The 23,573-nt window shown below is 41.1% G+C and overlaps 1 protein-coding gene across 1 annotated transcript; it reads right to left on the bottom strand.

Moving 5' to 3' along the window:
- Positions 1-9,185: 9,185 nt before the first annotated feature.
- Positions 9,186-22,507, bottom strand: LOC146647368 (uncharacterized). Its single transcript, XM_085388864.1, has 4 exons — positions 22,051-22,507; positions 20,375-20,767; positions 13,831-14,238; positions 9,186-11,130 (listed from the first exon to the last, which is right to left on the bottom strand). The coding sequence occupies exons 1-4, from the start codon at positions 22,220-22,222 to the stop codon at positions 10,247-10,249; spliced, it is 1,857 nt and encodes a 618-aa protein (XP_085244990.1). The 5' UTR covers positions 22,223-22,507; the 3' UTR covers positions 9,186-10,246.
- Between the last annotated feature and the right edge of the window lie 1,066 nt (positions 22,508-23,573).

The raw sequence follows: 23,573 nt of genomic DNA, 5'->3' as shown, positions 1-23,573 counted from the left end.
AGGCCCCTGGTGCTGGTCACCACCAGCTCCCTCACAGGGAAATCTTCAAAACTCCTCCGTAGGCCCACCCAGAAGATGGATAAACTCAGCATTTCATGAACACTGTGATGGAGATGTTTGTGTAATGTTATAAATACTCGGATACTCCTCAGAGGCTCCGGACATAAAGATATTATATTCAGTCCTGTAGAAAGTTATATATTTACAAATATATTATCATCTCTGGTTACTGTGGTATGAATGACTCTGAATTACTTTATGGTAAACAACACGCTACTGGCAAAAAACAGTGAAAGAATTCCAGATCACAAGTTTGTAGTTAAACATACAAGTGACGACCTTTGACCTTCCTCAGGTTTTATTTAATTGTGTCTGAGAAAATCTCATGTACTCTTCATGCAGCTGAGTACATTCAGTGCACATTCTTATCTCTCGCCTCAGTCTTGAATCCTCCTCACCTGATTCATCACTGACCCCAACCAGCAAAGGCATAAGAGCTTGATCCACATAGCTGGAAAGAAAGCGAATTTGTTCCTGGTGGGTGTTGGACTCTGCGCTCTGCAGATATGAGGAAACAGTGACAGGAAACAGAGCTCAGCAAGAGGAGGAGCTACAGCAGTGAACATGAAAGGCTTCATTTAGGAGCTGAAGAGCTGCTGTGTTCTCTCTATTGTTCATTCAGTCCAAGAGAAAATCATGTTGCTGCTTTTCATTTGGATGATGATAGTCTCCTTTCAGACTGGTGAGTCATCAAAAGATGGAGTGAGATGTAAAAGGAGATGATGGACATGAAAATATCTGGATGTTGTTTGAATTGATTCACTTTTTATAAACTAAGTTTAAAGATGCAGAAACATGATGGTGAAATATGTCTTTGTTGTTTTCAGGATCCTCTGAGGATTTACTGACACCATCTAAAGATGTAGTGACGAGTTTGGAAGGAGGCACTGTGACTCTCTCCTGCAACTATTCAGGCTCTGTCAGTTACTTCTTCTGGTACAAACAAAAGTCCAGTTTATCTCCACAGTTTCTCATCAATGAATATTCAGAGCAAAACGAAAAGCTGAAGTTTAGAAAAGATCAAGACAAAAGTGAGTTTCATCTGGAGATCTCCTCTGCTGCAGTGACAGACTCTGCTGTGTACTACTGTGCTCTGCAGCCCACAGTGACAGGAAACAGCAAAACTCTGTACAAAAACCTTTGGAGCAAAGGCAAGGCAAGGCAAGTTTATTTGTATAGCACAATTCAACAACAAGGTGATTCAAAGTGCTTTACAGAGACATTAGAAACAAGAACAAATAAAAAGCATGATTTAAAATTGAATAAAACAAGCAAATAAACTAACTAACTAATTAACAAACAAACAAACAAACAAACAAACAACAGTATATAAAATCAAAACAGATAAAATCAGAACAGTAGATAAAATCAGTTGATAGGTTTGTAGCATAAACCTATTCGCTGGAACGTTAAGACAATATAATTACACTGCAAGCAAGACACAAGTAGGCAAACTTCTTCATGGTACTCGTGCACGGGAGAGAACCGGACAGGCACCGTTCCTTCGCTTGACCCCAGTAGCTCTCGTCCGTTCTCCCGTATCACTGTCCTTTTATTGAGGTTACATGAATATGCATAAGTTCATTAACATATGACGTCTACATACACAAAGAGTACCTTGCCTGTGTGTGTGTGTGTGTGTGTGTGTGTGTGTGTGTGTGTGTGTGTGTGTACTGCTGATCAAAGGGTCAAACATCCTTGGTCAGGAAGAGGGTAGCCTCCCCCTCACCCTAGATGGTTCATCCTAGATAACACGGTGAGGAAGTCCTGCAGTTCATCTAAACAAAGAGCACTTAGACTAGAACAGACGCAACTACGTTAATCCTACCATAAAATAATAAGACACGGTATGACCTCTCATGCTCCCAAAGTGCTGTCTAATACACACAAAGTTTGCAGACTATCAAGGATCAAAACCTCTACCAATCTACAACTAATTACAAAACTCTAAGCATATATAAGTAAATATTTCTAAGCATAAATGACAATCAACAATACAAATCTAACATCAGTAGTTAAATGTAAGTTTTGAAATTTAAGCTTAAAAGTGTGGATTTGGTGCTTTATTCAAATGCAGCTGAGAACAGGTGAGTCTTCAACCTGGATTTAAATAAACTGAGTGTTTCAGCTGATCTGAGGCTTTCTGGGAGTTTGTTCCAGATATAAGGAGCATAAAAGCTGAATGCAGCTTCTCCGTGTCTGGTTCTGACTCTGGGAACTGATAAAAGACCGGATCCAGATGACCTGAGGGATCTGGAAGGTTCATACTGGGTCAGGAGGTCATTGATGTATTTTGGTCCTAAACCATTCAGAGCTTTATAGGCCAGCATCAGAACTTTAAACTCTATCCTCTGACGGACAGGCAGCCAGTGTAAAGACCTCAGAGCTGGACTGATGTGGTCCACTTTTTTGGTCTTAGTGAGGACTCGAGCAGCAGAGTTCTGAATGAGCTGTAGTTGTCTGACTGATTTTTTAGGCAGACCTGTAAAGATGCTGTTACAGTAATCAAGCCTACTAAAGATGAATGCATGGACTAGTTTTTCCAGGTCCTGTTGAGACATCAGATCTTTTATCCTTGATATATTCTTGAGGTGATAGTAAGCTGACTTTGTTATTGTCTTAATGTGTTTCTCTAAGTTTAGGTCTGCATCCATCACTACACCCAAATTTCTCGCCTGGTTTGTGGTTTTTAGATGTATAGATTGAAGTTCTCTGGTGACCTGTAATCGTTTTTCTTTGGCGCCAAAGACTATTACCTCAGTTTTGTTTTTGTTTAGCTGGAGAAAATTGTGGCACAACCAGTCATTGATTTCCTCAATGCATTTACCAAGAGCCTGTACAGGGCCTCGGTCTCCTGGTGACATTGTGATATATATTTGTGTGTCATCTGCATAGCTGTGATAGTTTATTTTGTTGTTGTTTATAATCTGTGCCAGTGGGAGCATGTAGATGTTAAACAGAAGGGGTCCCAAGATGGAACCTTGGGGAACTCCACATGTGATACTTGTCTGCTCAGATGTGAAGTTACCTATTGATACAAAGTATTTCCTGTTTTCTACGTATGTTTTGAACCAGTTTAGTACAGTTCCTGAGAGACCTGCCCAGTTCTCCAGTCGTTTGAGTAATATGTTGTGGTCAACTGTATCAAATGCTGCACTGAGATCCAGTAAAACTAGGACTGACATTTTTCCACTGTCTGTGTTCAGACATATGTCATTAAACACTTTGGTCAGAGCGGTTTCAGTGCTGTGGTTCTGTCTAAAACCTGACTGGAAGGCATCGTAGCAATTATTCTGTTTTAAGAAGTAACTGAGCTGTTGAGAAACTGCTTTTTCAATGATCTTACTTAAAAATGGGAGATTTGAGATCGGCCTGTAGTTGTTCATTTGTGTCTTGTCAAGATTGTCCTTTTTCAGTATAGGTTTGATTACAGCAGTTTTTAGTGATTCTGGAAACACACCTGATAATAAAGAAAAGTTGACGATCTGTAACAGGTCTGACTCTAAAGTCTTTGAGACCTTTTTGAAAAAACTTGTTGGCAGGACATCTAAACAGCAGGAGGAGGAGTTCAGTTGACCTAAGATGTCCTCCAGGTCTTTGCTGTTAATAGGTTGAAACTGTTTCATGGTGTTTAAACAGTTTTTCGGTGGACACAGTACATATCCTGGATCTGCTGTTGATGTACCAATTGCTTGTCTAATTTTTTGGATTTTTTCAGTGAAGAATTTGGCAAAGTCATTGCAGGCCATGGTCGAATGAAGTTCAGCTGCCACTGACACAGGGGGGTTTGTTAGCCTGTCAACTGTAGAAAATAAGACCCGAGCATTATGGCTGTTTTTAGTGATGATGTCAGAGAAGTAGGACCTCCTTGCATTCCTCAGTTGTAAATTATAATTGTGAAGTTTCTCTTTATAGATGTCATAATGAACCTGGAGGTTTGTTTTTCTCCATCTGCGCTCAGCTTTCCTACACTCTCTTTTTTCATTTTTCACCAGTGTGGAGTTTCTCCATGGAGACTTTTTCCTTCCAGAGATAACCTTCACCTTAATGGGAGCAATAGTATCCATTACATTTAACATGTTAGCATTGAAGCTATTGACGAGCTCATTGACTGACCCTCTGGGCAGGTCAGGTGTTAATGGGAAGACCTGGTTAAAGATCTCACTACTGTGTTCAGTTATACACCGTTTTGTGATCACTGTTGTTGATATATTTGTGTGGGCTGAGATTTTACTTTCAAAGAAAACACAGTAATGATCAGACAGGCCCACATCAGACACAGTAACCTTTGAAATGCTCAGGCCCTTGGAGATCAGTAGGTCAAGAGTGTGTCCTCTATTATGTGTGGCCTCTGTTACATGCTGAGTCAGCCCAAAGTTGCCCAGAATGTTACTCAGGTCTTTAGTCCCTTTGTCCTGAGGGTTGTCCACATGAATGTTAAAATCCCCAGCAATAATTACACAGTCAAAATCAACACAGATCACAGACAGCAGTTCACTGAGGTCATTAAAAAAGTCTGTGCAGTATTTGGGAGGCCTGTAAACATTAAGAAACACAACTTTGGATGGGGCCTTCAGCTGTAAAGCCACATATTCAAAAGACTGAAAACTTCCAGGAGATAGCTGCTTACATTGAAATGATTCATTAAATAAGACAGCGACCCCTCCTCCTCTCCTGCTCGCCCTGACCTCACTGATAAAACTGTAGTTAGGAGGGGTCGTCTCGATGAGAACAGCTCCACTGTTACTTTGGTCCAACCAAGTTTCAGTTAAAAACATAAAATCAAGGCTGTGCTCAGTGATTAAATCATTAATTAAAAATGTTTTCCCAGCTAGAGATCTAATGTTTAATAAAGCCAACTTAAGTGTTTTAGAGGTATTACTTGTCCCCTCGTGTTTGGGAGCAGTCTGTGGCACACAAGGTATGTTTACTATGTTTAAAGATCTTTTAGAGTGCAGCTCTCTGTGTTTTGACCAGGCCACATGTCTCCTGTCACCTAAAAGTACAGAAATTTTAAAACCTTCTAGTAAACAGGGTCCCAGCTTCTCCTGGGAAAAGTCATCACTGCCATAATCCTCACAGCCCGGACCCTTCACACATCACGCATCAGACTGCGGAGACAGGGCATGAAGAGGAACTAAGGGGGGCGAGGCTGGGCAATGTGACTTCGATTGCTCTGTTGAGGGTGGGGCTCGATGGCGAACCTTTGGCCGCTCTGGTGGGGGGTTTATGGGGGACAAAAAGGGATTGGGACGGGGGGTAGATCTGAACCCAGCATTGACCCGCTCCATCATCTCCTCAGTGAATTTCAGGTGTGGGGAGGAGGGAGAAAGGGAGGGGGAGGAGGGTGATGGCCTGTCAGGGGTTTGGGGGACTGGGGAAGGTCGTGGTCCCTTGTCCTGGTCGTTGGTGTTGTTGAGAGAGTTGGAGGCAAATAGGGACCCCTCTTCTTGCCTTAGATGTCTCTCCTTTCTGAGGCTCTTCCTCAGATGCCATGGATGTCTCTCCTTTCTGAGGCTCTTCCCGGGTGGGGGCAAATGGAGCTCCTCCTCAAGGTTTCTGCTGGGCTTTGTCTGTTCTTGGAGTACTGTTTGTTCCTCTTTATGAGATAACTCCTCGTTTATCTCAGCCTTGGCACCAAGCACGGATGGATGACGTATGGAATAAAACAAGTTGGAGGTGAACAGTTTCACCCCTGACTTGTTAAAATTAAATCCATTTGCTTTGAACAGATGCCTGCGTTCCCAAAAAATATTAAAGTTGTCGATAAAATGCACTGAGTGGTCAGCACATGCTGATATAAGCCATTTATTCAGTGTAAACAACCTGCTGAATCTCTCGTCTCCTCCTCTGACCGGCGGTACAGGTCCACTGATGAATACAGCTGCATTCAGAGAGTTTACAGTATTTAATAATCCAGTAAAGTCCCGTTTCAGAACCTCCGACTGTTGTTTGGACACATCGTTTGACCCTGTATGCAGAACAATGTTTGTCACAGTTGGATATTCATCTGCAATTTGAAGAATTCTCTCCTTCAGGTTGTTGACCATATCGTTAGGAAAGCAGAGGACTTTAGTGTTCTTACCGCACATCCTTTGTACATCCTTTACGGCAGAGTCACCCACAATCAGAGTTTCAGGCCTAGCCTTTAGCTTTCCCTGTGGCCTTTCACTTTTCAACAGATTTTCAGACCTTATTTTGCTGCTTATAGATGGATGGTTGTCCGATATAGATCCAGGGTCCTTTGATAGTGGAGCAAATCTGTTCTGCAGTTTCACATTCAGTTGTTTTGGAGGTTTGTTGTTAACCTTCCTATTCACGGTTGTCCAGTCCTGTTTCCTCCCGTATACAGGGGTAGAAGAGCTTCTCTGTCTCATAGGAAGTGAAGGCCAGTCGGTTTCAGAGATTTCAGCTCGCTGTGCCCTGCCTGTGATACGTCCTCCCCCTTCCAGGAGACATGATTTATGTCTTGGTTTTGCACCAAGACAGTCTAAGGGGGGATTATCACTTGAGGATTTATAATAATGCACAGAGTCTACTTTCTTGGTCATGTTATCTGTGCTCCTTAGCTGTGTACTAGCTTGCTCATCGCCATTGTTTTGAATCAAAGGCAAGGTTGTTTCATTTCCACACAGTCCATTTACCTCCACGTTTACTTCTAAGCGATGAAAGACATCAGAATACTCCACAACATCCACTAGAGGGAGCCACACACTGTTAAACCTCTGATTCTTGTGTCATTGGACTGATGACAAAGACAACAGAGAAATGAAGCAGTAAAGATCAGAGACAGAGACAGAGCTGCTGTGGAAGCACAAAACTGTTTGATTGGCTGAGCTATTAAACTGGCCCCGCCCACTGAACCTGAGCTCATCCAATGACATTATTTGTTGGTCATTGTGCTGCAGTGGAAGAACATTGTTCATGTGCTGTCTGTCTGGCTTTAATAACTCCAAAGACATGTTGCTGCACCTCTTTTTGCTTCTATCTCACATTATAGGTGAGTTTAAGAACAGGGATTAAAGTTTAGTTGAAGCTGCTGCATTAAGCAGATATACAGACTGCATTTCACTACTTTTCTTCTTTCTTTTTCCAGGACTAACAGCTGGAGACTCAATCACTCCTCAACAACCTGAAGTCACTGAAACAGAAGGAAAATCTGTCAAACTCACATGTAGCTATGAGACAGATGCAAGTGGTGCTTTACTTTACTGGTACAAACATCATTCTGACCTTCAGGCTCCTCAGTTTATACTCTGGAAAGGAGCAAAGGACAGCAGTCGTTATGAATATATTCCTGATAAACGTTATGGATCCCAAACATCACCAACAACAACTAATCTGACCATAGCAGCCCTAACCCTGGCAGACACAGCTCTCTACTACTGTGCTCTACAAACACAGTGATACAAAGTGTAGAAGAGGCTGTACAAAAACCTGAACACAGATATCTGACTACTCTTCAAAGAGGAGGGAAGTGGTATTCAAAGCACAGCTTCATATCAGATGGATTCTGCTAATTCCTGTTTTATCAGAGTCACTGTGGTTACAGCTGCTAATGAAACACTGTGGGAGGATTCACATGAGCAGCAAATCCACATCAACCACAAACCAACTGCAGGAACGTTCAAGCACAAAGAAATAAAAAAGCAAATTCACACAGCTGAAATTCAAAACCCACTGACTTTAAATACATATTTATGCATTTAATACTAAAATGTGAATTTATGTTCTTAGTACTAAGTTATGTGCAATTTAGATGGAACTGTTTAGAAACTTCAACTAAGGATCTGACTTAGCCACAAAATCTGTATTTCTACATGACTTAGGAGAGACTACTGACATTTTAAAGAAACCACTGATACAATAAGCAGGGGAGATTTATTTTAACCAGTGGTTTTCTGTTTTATTGCAGCAGTTATAAATGCATTCAGAAAAAAAAAAGTCAACTATTCTAATCTGTCCTTGGTTCTCTTTCCCTGTACTTGTAACCACCTTGGATCTTGAAACATGGCTGGATAATAGATGAGCTTAAAACAGTTATTCTCAAAGTATGTGGCGTGCGCCACTGGTGGGGTTCTGACAGGTGGGGCACCAGTTACCTGGCAGAAAAACCATGCGCAACTAATGTTCAACATTAGTTGCGCATGTTAAGCATCTGCTGAAAAGCTGCGGCCACGTGTGTAAGTTGACAGTTTCAATAAAGGAGTGTACTAAAAAGTGCGATCATGTGGTCGGGTCTGTTGTGCATCTTTTACAGTGGTGCCGAAACCCAGGACTGGGGCACGAGACCCAACCACATTTTTTTTTTATAAGACTGAACTTTCTTTTCCATGTCTGGCCACGTTCACGTTCTGTTTAACTTGTTGCTTTTTTGAAGAAGTGTAGCAAACTAATGAAGCAGTCCAGTGACAAAAGTTACAAATAGTTTGAAGTGAAAGTTGTTTGTTTGAAACAAAAATTGTTGAAGGATTTATTGGGAATGAGTTGAATGAGGCAGCTGTTGTCAGCTGTGATTGGTCCCCATGAAGGAGAAAAAGCATCTTAACTTCAGGCTGTGGCCTTATTTGTGCTTCTTGGCTAAGTGACCAGAGGCCTCCAAACATCTAGGTGGGTCCAGGAACAGGCTGAGGGAGTACGAACGACCAAAAACAGCCCGTGAGGATTTTTAATCAGCATCTGCTTTTTGAAAATCTTTGACACAGACAAGCGAAGAAACTGCACTCCTGTGCCGCTGTGTAAAACAAGCAACCCAAAATCTCCTGAGTGCATGGTGGCCCTTTACCCATCTTTGGATTCTAAAGTCATGTCTAGATTTTAACAAAACCCCAATGCACAGCATCAGTATTAAAATGATGCAAAAAAAATATCAAAATAAAGAAAATTAAAGAAACTATAAACAAACAGTTGCCTCTGCAGGTATGGGTGCAAGTCTTTACTGCAAAGGGGATTCTGACCATCTGTAGCACAAAAAAGATAAAACAAAAAAATAAATAAATGTTTTTCATGCCTTTCTTCATCAGTATTGTTTTCTTCAGAAACCTCTCCAGAGTAGAGGAACATTTGAATTGGATGCAATGATCAGCTTCTCACAGTGAGCGAGCTTCACCACAGTAAACCACGAGGGCACCAGGTTGTAACAATAGGCATGTAACAAAATGACGGAGGTAAAGGGGAAAACTGTTTCTCTAACACAATCTGGATTTTACATCACTCAGGAAAGACTACTGAAAGAAACTACTGAATGAAATAAAGTAAGGACAGATGGGCTTTAATATAATCATAGATTGAATTTATTTAATGCAGGCAGAAGGCTAACAGCAATAATATATAAAAATCTATTCAACAGTTATAAAGGATACAATTTAAGTAAACTGTTATCTTCACTTATCCCTGTTCCAGCTTATTCTACTCTGCTTAAAACCCTCTTTGACCTTTTAAAGCGATGCTGAATGAAAGTTGAGCTCAAACCAGCCTTCCTCAGCTCTGGCAGGTCCCCATGACGCAGGAAAAACATCTTTGCCTCACACTGTGCTCTCAAGCAGAGAAACATATGTGCAGCTATAGGAACGAGGTCTTTGCTGCTGGCTGGAGGAGTCCAAGGGAAACAAATGTTCTACTTTATCACTGTCAAAATATTCTTTCATTAGTTACTGCTATGCAGATAAAACACAACAAAACAAAGACCCTCCCCAATGCTGGTACAGTTATAACCTGATGATAACAACGCATAACAACGTCTACATTCTTACAAAACTGAAAAGTAAAAAACAAACAAAAACAAAACAAAGTCAATGAACTAAATAACCAAAAATGATATGAACCAAATAAACTGAATAGCTACAAAATGTAAAAAACAAAATTAAAAAAAAACCTTCAACATTTTCTATTTATTAAAAAACAAATAGCTCAAATGCACTTTTACATCACAAGACACCAACTCCAAATCAGCAAAAGCTATCAGCTATCAACGAATAGACAGCAAATATAAAACTTGATATTCAAATTGAGTTTCAACCACCCGGTAGATAAATATTCTCTTAACAGCTCTCCTGTGAACCTGTATAAATCCTTAGATCTTCTGTTACGCTAGGTCTCTCAGATGTCAGTCTCTCTAAATTCTTCAAGACTACGACTTCTTCTGTATGGGAACATTTTCCCACATGTTTTGCAATGATACGGTTTCTCACTTGTGTGCTTTTTTCATGTGTACCGATAAACAACTACTACTTATAAATTTTTTCCTGCATCGTTTACAACGATACGGTCTCTCACCTGTGTGCAGTCTCATGTGTATGGTCAAACTAGCCCTCTGTGTTAAACTTTTCCCACAGGTTTTACAAGAATACAGCTTCTCACCTGTATGGGCAGTCATATGTCTTTTAAGTGAATATGAAAAATAAAAACTTTTTCCACAAGTTTCACAAGAATACGGCTTCTCACCTGTGTGCATTCTTATGTGTTCAGATAAACTTCTTCTACGAATGAACATCTTCCTGCATATTTTACAATGATACGGCTTCTCACCTGTGTGTGCTTTCTTGTGCATATTTAAATTACCCCCGTTTCTGAAACTTTTCCCACATGTTTTACAAGAATATGGTTTCTCACCTGTGTGGACATTCTTATGGTCTTTAAGTGATGATGACAAATGAAAACTTTTCCCACACGTTTCACAAGAATACGGCTTCTCACCTGTGTGCGTTCTCATGTGTACAGTCAGATTACCCTTCACTGTGAAACTTTTCTCACATGTTTCACAAGAATACGGCTTATTACCTGTGTGGATTGTCAGATGTCGATTCATTTTGTACATTTCATTAAAGGATTTTCCACAAAAATCACACGTTAAATACTTTTTACCTGTGTCAGAGTTACACCGACTCTCTGAGTTACTATTTGTCCCTGAATCTAAATTCCAGCTTCCTTCATGATTTTGGCTCTCATTCATAGGACAGCTGTGATAAAGAAGCTGGTCAGTGTTTGCTTCTGGGTCATTGTGGTCTCCTTCCTCAGCAGCAGTCACCATAAAGGTATCAGTCTCCTCCTTCAGTCCAAGCTGCTCTCCCTCTGTGATGTGATAATAGAAAAACATGCCTGAGAAAATACATTGTCAAAATAACACTTTTACAGAGAAAATAAGTGTCATCCACAAAGGCTGCTACTCCAGATATAAGCTCATCAACAGAGGAACATCAGCAGACGTGCAGCAGTAAAGGAAGAGAGAGGTTAAACGGCAAGGTAGAAAAGCTGCAGGCAGTGAACATATACTGAATGAATAAATGATCAGTATGACCTGGATCACCTGCTGAGAAAGAAAAAAGAAAGCAAGCAGAAGAGAACAAGAGTAATAGAATAAACAACATCACAATGATATATGGGAATATGACAGTAAATACTAAATATTAAACATTATTGTGCAGCACATAAGATCAACAGAACACAGTGTGCTTTGAGGTAGGAGCCAAAAAGGGTGTAGTTTGTGGGTGTGATCACCCGTGTGTACACCTGTGAGCATGGACGCGCTTGTTTTTTTAAAAGGTTCCTTCATGTAATGATCTGCTAGAGGGTGTGGGGGGGCCACAGCCCCGTCCTCCAGGGCATGAAGCAGGTATGGAGGAGATCAAAACTGTTTTTTTCTTTCTCAGCAGGTGATCCAGGTGATTGATATATGCATTTTTTATTTCTTTTTTTTTTTTTCTGCTCATTCTGTTGGTTTTTGTTTTTTGCCCTTCTCCCCCGTCCCTCTTCTCAGCTGTTTCTCTTTCCCTCTTTCTTTCTCCCCTTCTTTCCTCCAGTCAAGTCTGTCCCGTATTCAGTAAGTGAAAATAAAATAAACAATAAAAGGTGAATCAAATGGACCATTACGGCAAGACTGGGATGGTCAATTTGGTAAAGTAAATCCGTTGGGCATCTTTCTTTGCCTTTAGACAACAATTCTGATGCAAAAGAGCCAAACGGGACAGGCAAAAAAAAAAAAAAAAGAAAAAAAAAAAGATCAGTATGACACGACAAACCAACTTTCTAACAGTAACAACAACATTAACAAAGATTACCTTCTGATGCATCATCTGACTGTTTGTGATCATACTCAGACTGAAAATGAAGCCATTTCCAGGCTCAAGGTGATATTGTACGGTGGATTAAATCTGCATGTACTTTTCCGCATTTATAATTCCTTCAGTTTTAACCCTTGTATGGTGTTCGGGTCTGTGAGACCCGTGTTCAGTTTTTTTCAAAAGAAAAATTAAACAATTAATTATTTTTTCACGTGTAAATGTGTTGTGTCTTTCCACTCACTCCACTTGATTATAACTGATTTATTTATAACATTTTATATAAAAGAAAAACGAGAAGCACATTAATTCATAAATGTGATCTAACAAAGGTAAAGGGAAAAAATTAACCATGTTTGCTGTTCATATGTCTTGTAATTGGGATGAAGTAAACATCTGTTGAGTAATTTAACATAAAATTGTTTGATAGTGTTAACCCTTTACAGCCGATCGGAGCGGGCACGCTCCATTTTGCGTAAATATTTTTAAATCCCGGTAGCACTGCAACCACGTAAGCTAGCGCAATAATTTTTTTTGCATATGAAACCAGAGGAGTTGTACTTACATCTGATGCCATCAGCTTGTCCTCGGTCACAGTTTCCTTCCACATATAGCTTTGCAAAAACTGCATAAAAATCACTTGCAGCAACAAAAACATGATATTCCAGAAACACGCTTCGCCGATCCGATCAGCTGTTTGTAACACTTCCTACGTCCATCAGCGCGAACTATCACATGACCGCATGACCTGCCCGAAACCGGAAGTGACGTCATTTTGCGGAAATGTAGTTTTTTTTACGATCGGGGGCTTATGAGCCTATACTGGTGTTTTAAAAAGTTATGTTTGACTTTATGACTTTCTGTGTCATTTCTGGGATGCTTAGGACTCATATTGCACTGCTGGAAATAGTTTATTTTGATGCATATGCTGTTATTTTGCAAATTTGCACTATAATATTTATTTTCGTTTTTCCTGCAGTATATAAAAATTGGTGTATTTCAAAAATAAAACTATGAAGACACTCAAAATAAATTTCCTGTGGTGGGAAACTAGTTTGTGCAACTTTTTTGTATTTACAGTTTTGAGGGATAAGCCTCTTAAATTTCTCTAACTAGAAATATATGTTTAAAAAACAAAAACGATTTTCAATTTTTTTGTAGTTTATTGCACTTTTTTGCAATTTATGTAATTACTATGCACCTAATGCAGACATATTATTAAAGTTTGGGCTATAATGGTTGTATTGATGTATAGCAACTTGAAATGCTCCCAAAAATGGCTCCACAGCATGTAAAAATATAATATAAGCTCTGGCGGACTTGGTTCTATGGTAGGTCTTAAAGGGTTAATTTGGAAAGCCAAAACTCTAGCGGGTCCACCAGACCCATGAACACTGGCTGAGTAACAAAAATACGAACACCACACAAGGGTTAATATGAGCTCCAACACTGGCTGAAATGCAGCGCAAACCATGACAGCACCTCCACCGTGTTCAACAGAAGGCTGCAGACGCCGACTGTTAGACCTCTCTCCTGACCTCCTTCAAACATGTTGATCATGATTCAGATTCATAACTTACACAGTGCAGTCTGTTTGCTCTTTGTTAGCTCACATCTCCAAAAAGCCCTCACAATCAGAAACGTCCCGCAGAGCTGTGATCAGGATGCTTCATGAGTCCCATTCATGTGTGACTTCATTCAGACTTTTACATACCTGTAATGTGAAGCTGTATTTCGGGTTTCCAGCTGACATCCATGAGTCTGTGCTGATGGTCGTTCTCTTCCTCGTACTGGATAGAATTATTAATAACTTCAAATATTTCTTTAGATTTGGACTGAAGAAACGCAAAAATATCAGAGCTGTGAGAGGGGAGCTGGTCAGTGTTTGCTTCTGGTTCACTGTGCTCTCCTTCCTCAGCAGCAGTCACCATGAAGGTGTCCGTCTCCTCCTTCAGTCCCAGCTGCTCTCCCTCCTGACTGCTGCACAGTTCCTCCTGTTCCTCTTTAATCTGTGGAGGTTCTGGTTCCTCCTGCTCCACACTGGAGCTCCTCTCCTGGTTCCAGAGCTGCTGCTCAGGGAGAACCTCCTCCTCCTCCTTACAGACGTGCTGCTGTGGGTCGTCTGGAGGGAAAAAAAGGACACAAGAAGAAGAAAAGTGATGATGTTAGACGTTGGACTCATTTTTTAAAATCAGCTTCGCTCCTCAGAATCTCAAGAGGTTGTGAGCAGAGCCGATTATACCCAGAGTTACATAAAAGTAATGGCTGACTTTTGTATTTGTGCATTCACGACTGCTGAATTATTGCAGATGAGGCGGGTCCATAGTGGAAGTTAATGTCAGCTGCTCTGGAACATGAAAGCTCGTCCCCTGAGCAGTAAAAGCAGCTTAAAAACTATCAGCAGCTCCATTCAGAAGAGCTGCTGTTAACCAAAGTGCTTCTGCAGGTTTTCATGTGATCAGCGAGCTGATAGGGCTTTGGGAAGAAGTCAATTTTATTAAATTTTATTTATATAGCGCCAAATCACAACAAAAGTCACCTCAAGGCGCTTCATAGATACAGAGAAAAGCCCAACAATCATATGACCCCTATGAGCAAGCACTTTGGCGACAGTGGGAAGGAAAAACTCCCTTTTAACAGGAAGAAACCTCCGGCAGAACCAGGCTCAGGGAGGGGCGGGGCCATCTGCTGTGATTGGTTGGGGTGAGAGAAGGAAGACAGGATAAAGACATGCTGTGGAAGAGAGACAGAGGTTAATAACAAGTATGATTCAATGCAGAGAGGTCTGTTAACACATAGTGAGTGAGAAAGGTGACTGGAAAGGAAAAACTCAATGCATCATGGGAATCCCCCGGCAGCCTACGTCTATTGCAGCATAACTAAGGGAGGATTCAGGGTCACCTGGTCCAGCCCTAACTATATGCTTTAGCAAAAAGGAAAGTTTGAAGCCTAATCTTAAAAGTAGAGATAGTGTCTGTCTCCCGAATCCAAACTGGAAGCTGGTTCCACAGAAGAGGGGAAGAAGTCAGTTGGCAGACATTTTTAACCAAATCATCATTTCCTGTAGATACACTGACGCCGACGATTCAATTCAATTTATGTAGCGCCAAATCACAACAAAAGTTGCCTCAAGGCGCTTTATATTGTACAGTACATCCTATAATAACAGATACAGAGAAAAACCCAACAATCATATGACTATGAGAAGCACTTTGGCGACAGTGATCTGGCAGAAACTGTTGATCGTTTCGTTTTCATTTGCTGAATTCTTTAACGCCTTAGAAGGACCCCCGGCTATTATGACAAGTTACTCTAAATATGTTACAAATTATCTTCACTACATAAAAACATAGTTGAGAATAACTACAATTTTTGTTTTTCCATTAAATCTTTGTTGTTTAAAACTATTTTTGGAGCCGTGGGAGCGGCCATGTTTTTTCGTACACAATGCATTCTGGGACGATGACACGTATTGGTTGTCGGCGAGGGTGTTAATTAACTTGCCTACTAGTGACCTGGTTACGACTTGGTAAACCAGCACTATGCCGGTCATGGAGGCCAACGAGGGCTGCCCAAAGAACATCTGTATTAAGACATACGGCTTCAAAGTTTTGGTGCACTGTGTTGCATGGAGAATCTGTAAGAACAACAATATCGTAATTTCACTATATAATAAAAATTAAAATGTGTTAATGGTTTGATCATGCAGTTATGCGATACCATGGATAGCTGCTGCCATAAAATTGAGCTCTTTATGCTCTCAGTCACCGTTGCCATTGGCAAGCAGCAGCCGCATAGACTATGGTTGACTATTTTCATCCTCTCTCGGTTTGCACTGGTTCATACTGGAAAGGTTGAACAGAACCCATTTTCAGTGCGCTGCTAACTGTGAACTCAATGCTGTGCAACCGTATGACATCATTACCCAGAGTGCATTGAGAAGTTAATAACAATGGTAGCCTACTGGTAAAATCGGATTTATATAAAATGTGCTTAAAAGGAAAACATTTGGTGTATTTTAATACTAGGGCTGCCACGATTAGTCATTTAGTTATGATTACGTCAACTATCAAAATTGTAGACGACTGATTTAATAGTCGACGCGTCGTTTGAAGCTTTGCAAGATCCCAAAAGACGCAGGAATAAGTAGCAGGATTTAAGAGTGTAATATCGGACTGAAACAGAAGATGGCAGCACTGCATGTACAAGGATGCCAGCTGCTGTTAATCCACGAAGAAGAAGAAGAAGCAGTGTCCGGTATCGTAGCTGTGTCCAAATTGAGGAACCGCATCCTCCTGTGCCCGCATTTGTAGGCCAATTACGTTACAGCTACACAACGAAGACTGTCCAAATTTAAAGACTCCGACAAACGCGGCCGACAAATGCGTCCTTCATTTCCCCAGATTTGAAGGATGGGTTGGGTGTATCCCTCGTGGCCCAACCTGCCCCAGAATTCATAGCGCGGCCCGGCTCAGTTTCCAACAATGGCGGCAGCTAGTTAGTTTTAATGTTACTCTTATTATTCTTTCTGGGTCACAAAATAAACGTTTAACATATTTTCAGGCGAGAATGTAGCTGTGTAAACCTCAAATATCTGCTCAGTTTATCAGGACACCGCATATTTTCAAAAGCGCTCCGACGTTTTCGGAGACGTCTGTTACCCACTAGCTCGATAGCGAGCCGGGGGCTAGGCTAACTAGAGCCGTGAGAACACCGGACTCCCGGCAAATCGTTTTAAACCCCTCAAGATTTTTTGCCACTCTGGTTCAACAGGATATATGAGTCACTTAGAGAACTTAAAAATGATATTGTTTGGCTTTTTTCAGTATTTTATTTGTTCCTGAGTAAATCGGTTTGGCTGAGATTAAAGTTATAGTTTTTACACAGCTGAATAAACGTCAAGCAGACAGCTGATTATCAGAAGTGTGAGATGCTCGAGAATTTACTCCGGTGTCCTGTTATATTTTAGATAGCAAGGATCAGACGGGTGAGTTTATTAAACTCCACCGAAACAATCTGCAAATATCATCAAAACTTAATAAACTATCATCTTGTCTTTGTTTTTAGTTAGTACATACCTAAACACTAGGGGTGCAACGATACTCGTATCGACATTGAACCGTTCGATACACTGCTTTCGGTTCGGTACGCATATGTATCGAACAATACAAAATTTTTCATTTATTTTATCAACTTTTCTCCTGACGATGCTGTCTGTGTTGAGAGCTCAGTGGATCTGCGTTCGACTACTCTGCCTAGGCTGCACTGTCGAGCGCAGATCCACTGAGCACAGCACAAGCTAGCAAGACAGAAACTAAGCTCGTTGCAACATGGCAACTGCCTCAACGCTACCCGAAATTGAACCTCCCCCACCCTCATTCAGATCTGGCGTTTGGAACTATTTTGGTTTTCATGTGACGTATGACCCTGAAGGTAAGCGCGTCATGGACTAAAGTAAAACAGTGTGTCAGATGTGCCACGCAATGCTCAATTACATGGGTGGGAACTAGTGTGTTAGCGCAGTTAGCTTGTTAACGTGTTGGCCGTCCAGCCCCACGCACGGGGCGATCCACGGTAGCTCGTTAACGGAGATTTGCCGTGTTGTGACGTTAACGTCATTTTAACGAGATTTACGCTGACAGCACTAGTGGGAACACAACGAATATGACTGCACATTTACTCCGACATCATCCTAGTGCAAAGACAAAAACAACAAGCACGCATGCTACAAACTTTACCCGAGTCATTTAGACAGCCGTTAGCACATGATTCTCCTTATGGGGACCTGATATGTTTAATATGCTGCTGAGAATATAGCCCAGAAGAAGCGGATAGTATAGCTTTTATTTTGGAAAGAGCCATTTCTCTGTAATAAACTCTCTTTTCCAAAGATGAGGGATTTCTCCATCAGATAGATTTTTTAAATTACTTTGTAGTTTCAGCAACATTAAATTAAAAACTGTACTTTTCAGTTAAAATATATATTTATAATTTTAATAAATGTTAATTAAAAAGGCATGAACTTTTTTTGTATTGAAAAAAATATCGAACCGTGACACCAAAGTATCGAACGAACCGTGAGTTTTGTGTATCATTGCACCCCTACTAAACACTTAAAGCTGTAAGCTAATCACATATAAGAGCAGATTCATGTTGGTGCAATAAGCTGTACGTTTTACGTCCAATGGATGATAATCTGATTAGTCGACTAATCGCAAAAATAATCTGTGACTAGTCGACTATGAAAATAATCATTTGTGGCAGCCCTAAAGGGCACTCAAATGATTGAAGCTGGAAGCCAACGAGTCTCTGGCTGAATATCTGGAACAAGCAGCCAAACTCTGAAAACATCACACAAGTGTGCGGCCTGATACGAGTGAGGCAACCTTACTCTTGTGGAGAAATCAGTGCCAAGATCTGTACAAGACTCGCTGGATGGGGTGGTCGACTTGAGTGCTATGACAGACTCGTTATGGAGAGAGCACTTGCAACATCATGTCAGGAGACATGGAGAGAAACCAGAGCAAAAGATTAAACAATTAACCAAAAGGTTGCTTAAACATTAGATGGAAGAAAGGGACTCAGAGTTTAACATGAACAAAACAAAAGCTAAACAAATGGTGGCTGTATCAGCTGACTTAAAAACAGAGATACAACAATCTGTGGCTGCTGCATTGGCTACACGAGCACAGCCTGAGCGTGAACCAAAGCTACAGCAACAACAGCCAGGACCACGATTTGTCCCAATATGGAATGCTGGCAGAGGTGTCGGTTGGTGGCTTTTGGCATGAGAAATTTCCAACACAAACCATGGAGTAGTGGCATTTTTGAGCTCAAGTGCATTCATTTAGACACCAGCCAGGAAGACAAAGATCTCCAGCACGCTTACACAGCCGCATATCACCTATGGCACACATTCAACATGGCTGAAGGAATGGCAATAATCGACAATCAACCACATGACTGTGCAAAGACAGCAGTTAAGGATATCAGATCTTGCCACTGTGTCCTGGGTCTGCCTTTGCCTGGAATTGGGCACGCCACCCTTTTTCAGCTGAGAGTCATGGCTCTGGACTTTGAGATGCTAAATTCTCATTTCCGCTGTTTCACACTCTGCACCAGGTGACTTACAGCTGCAAAGTGCATCAAGTCACCACCAAAAGAAACAAGTCGTCTGTTGAACACAGTTAAGATTCTGGGACCACCAAACCTGAGACTCTCTGCCACTTTGCTGTACCAAGAAGTCCTGATGATATAAAAGTAGAACTGGTGATGAAGGGCAGCACTGCTGGAACCCATCATCCACCAGGAATGAGTCCAACTTATTGTTGCCAACATGGACCAAGTTCAGGGCAGCTGTACAGGGACTAACTGCCCTTTGACAACGGCAAAATAGCCAATAGTTCCAAAGCACCGTTCACAGGACACCCCAAGGACTGCAGTCGAATACCTTCTCCAAGTCCACAAAGCACTGTAGACTGTTGGGCAAACTCCCACACACCCTCGAACAGCCTCAAGAGGATAAAGAGCCAGTGTTCGATGACCAGGATGAAAACTGCACTGTACATCCTCAATCTGATGTTTGACTAATGGATTCTCCTCTCCAGTACTCCAGCGTACACCTTCCCAGGTAGGCTTAGCCGTGTGATCCCCCACACAGCTGGAGCACACCCTCCCTTCTTAAAAGACAGTACCACCAGTCCAGTCCGATAATCCAGTGGTCACAACCTGAGTTCTTTTCTGGACAGAAAATAGTAAAAATAAGCCCAAGATTCTCATTTTAATCAGCAAAGGAGCTGGTCAGATGAAATGAAACATTTTATTCCAATTATAATTGGATGAAGGGTTTAAGAGTTTCAGCTCCTTAACATGTGTAAAAGTAATTGGACAGTTGACTCAAATACCATTTCATGGGCAATTCTTTTGTTATGCCATTATCAATTAAGCAGATAAAATGCCTGCAGTTGATCTGAGTTGTGGTGCTTGCATTTGGAAGATTTTGCTGTGAACATACAACATGCAGTCAAAGGAGCTCTCCATGCAGGTGAAACAAGCCTGCAAGCTGCAAAACAGAAAAAAAAACCCACCTGAGTGGCAGAAATGGGGATCAAACCAACCTTTTAGTTGGTAGGTGACCTGCTCTACAAACTGAGCTACAGACATTTGACTATAGTTTCAGTCATGTGGTCAGTTTCTTTATGGATCAATGACCTGCTCCTCTGATCCTCCTGATAGGATCCTCCCTGAGACTGACTCACCTATTCTGTAGAGCTTTATTTCTGGTTTCCAGTTGACAGCCAACTGCCTTTGTTGATGGTTGATGTCTTCTTTGTACTGGAAAAAAATTCTAATGTCTTCCATGTCTGTTGGTTTGGTACAAAAAAAGTTATCAGAGCTGAGAGATGGAAGCTGTTCATGGTCTGCTTCTGGTTCACTGTGCTCTCCTTCCTCAGCAACAGTCACCATGAAGGTGTCCGTCTCCTCCTTCAGTCCCAGCTGCTCCCCCTCCTGACTGCTGCACAGTTGCTCCTGTTCCTCTTTAATCTGTGGAGCTTCTGGTTCCTCCTGGTCCACACTGGAGCTCCTCTCCTGGTCACAGAGCTGCAGCTCAGGGAGAACCTTCTCCTCACAGACAGGCTGCAGTGGGACATCTGGAGGGATGAAAATAATGAAACAGATGCGATAATTTAAAAAAAAAAGTACAAATCAGTAAATATCCTCTGCAACCATAAGCTTGTATGAGTAAAAAAAAAAAAATATTGAAAAGGGGAATAACGTCAACTACATGAAGATACTGTCACCTCTTGTAAGGAAGAGGACTCCCTTACTGCATTTATTTATATTGTATTGTCTGTATAGCACTTTAGAGCACACCTTTCACTTTATTAAAAGCACCTTATCAAGCACTTTATGAGCATTGCACTTTAAGCATGGATTTGCACACAAGAAGTTTAAATATTTATTGACTATTTATTGGGAATTTTAAAATCAGTTGGTGGCCTTGTTTCAGATCCTGCACAGCTGCTCCTCATCAAGGAATGTGGTGGTTGTCTGTCAGGAGAGAAGAATGGTGATTGTGATTAAGGTTTACCAGTAAGGAAAACTAATGCAAGTGTGTGTGTGTGAAATCTAGGGATAAAAGTGGTGCAAATAAGTGTTTGTAAGTTAATGATTACTCACCTTTCTTGCCTGTGTCCTCTTCAAGGTGTTTGGGCAAATGTTTCCCCGGGGGTCCAGACACCATTTAAAGGTTCCGGGAGAGACCATTGGTAAAGAGAGTGTGGTGAATCTTTTTGTGCTTGGGTTTCTGGGTTTTTATAATATTGGGTTTTGTGTAACATTAAAGTGTGAAATATTTATTAATATGTAAATGTGAAGATGTATTTATGTATTTATTTATTCTTATTGATATATTGTATACTGTGGTGGAAGGTTGGGATTTAAGAATTTACCTGAGAGTGGAATAATGGTTAAGTCTGTGACAGCTGAACATATTTAAGGCTGCCAGTTGTCATTAGAGGATGGATTTTTTGTGCTGTAAAGAAGCTCGACAAGTTAATTGTTTTAAGGAGAGCCATATAGCAAATAAATACTTTGTTCCACTACACTTGCCTTGGTCTGTTTCACTGTGTTTCCAGCCGCTAATGGCTGCCCTGTTACACCTCTACATGTAACACATGTGCAGCCTCACACACGATCCATGCTCAGATTTCTCTTAGCTTGGTCTTATATATAAATCTGATTCCTTAGCTAAAAAAACATCAGGAGGAAAAAGTTCAGACTTCAAAGCTTTAAATGGTTTCAGCGCCTGCTGTTTGAATGCAGCGCAGTCCTGTCCTCTGTTTGCTCTTTGTTAGCTCACATCAAAAAGTCCTCACAATCAGAAACGTCCCGCAGAGCTGTGATCAGGATCCTCCCTCAGAGGGACACTCACCTGTCCTGTGCAGCTTGATTTGGGGTTTCCAGGTGATATCCAGCAGTCTGCGCTGACGGTCGATCTCTTCCTCGTACTGGACGATCGTTTTTTCAAACTCCAAGAATATTTGTTCAGCAGCAGCAGTTAGTCGCTCGTTGATGAACTCTCTCAGATACTGAACTGAAGGCATCGTTGCTGCCGCAGCTCACACACAACAACACAACACACTCTGCTCAGTCACACAAGAGGAAAGCTAACGGCATTAGCGCCTTTCCTTTGTTTACTTCCGCCTGGTGTCACGTGATTAACGCACCTCCCCCTCTCTCTTATTAATGAATGTAAAGTATTACAGAGAGCTCGGTGAGTCTGTGCAAAGCCGCTAACACCACAGTGATGTGCTGACTCTTTCGGTCCCACACTCCCGGCTCTGTTCACACACGCGCCTTTCCTTTCTTTATTTCCGCTTGGTGTCACACGGTTGTTGTTCCGGCAGAGGGCATTTACCTTTAACTGTTCCGCTGTCGAAGATTTCTCTGTTTCAAATCAGTTTCCAGCTGAAAACAATGTTTTTTCTACATCCATGAAAAACAAGAAAATCACAAATATTATAAATTAAATTTGAAGTTTTCTGTTTTGAAATTATCTGAATGGTTTTCTTAGGTTGAACTTTAACATGATTCCCATCTTGAATCCACTGCCTCCTTAAACTGACACCGCAGAATAATATGACATTTTTAAATCTTATTTTTAAAAAAGGAGTTACTTTTTGGATTTGGTGAATTTAGAACAAACAAACTGCTCCTCGGGTGTTGTCCCCGGCAGGTGCAGTTTCTGACCTCGCTGGAAGCTCAGGTGAGCCCGTCCAGCTGTTCTCCTCGTGTTCTGGAGGCTCAGGAGAGCTAGCTCAGCTACCTGCTAATCCACCACTACAACAAACACAGTTTGATTACATAGGAACTCACAAAGCATTTCCAGAATAAATTATGTGTTAATTATTATTACGATTTGGCCATGAATTATTTTTTTATTATATTCAGATCTTAAATATTTGGCCTTTTGTCTAATAAATCAGAAGTTCTGGTGCTCATACTTTCATATAGATGAGATGATGTGTTCTTTTCAATTTTAGTTTTGCTCTTAATTCCCTGTTCGGCTTATGCCATGTGTATTTTTTTCTAATCATAACCATAAGAGGTTCAAGGTTCTTCATTTGTCACATGCATAATTATACATAAGTATATAAGTATAAAACACAGTGAAATGTAACCTGACACGCTCCCACGCTCCTCGACATGTGCAGAAATGGGGGGGGGGGGGGGGGGGGGGTAGAGGAAGAACATTATATATATAGTATATACATTAGGTGAATGTGCAGTAGTAGCAGCAAGCAGGTGAATTCTGTAAGAGATTCTGTTTTGGTGAAATTCTGTTCATGTCAAACTTAAGCCTCATATAATTCTTAAATTTCAAGTATTAATCAGCTCAGTGATGGAGAACATTTGGCTCGTTGTCCTTGCACACAGTGCAAAGTGCTCCATCCT

The sequence above is a fragment of the Rhamphochromis longiceps genome, linkage group LG18, assembly GCF_057381845.1.
Source record: "Rhamphochromis longiceps isolate RC_006_pf linkage group LG18, R_longiceps_female_GT1.1, whole genome shotgun sequence".
Classification (NCBI taxonomy): domain Eukaryota; kingdom Metazoa; phylum Chordata; class Actinopteri; order Cichliformes; family Cichlidae; genus Rhamphochromis; species Rhamphochromis longiceps.
This window is presented reverse-complemented; position numbering and strand designations above follow the sequence as displayed.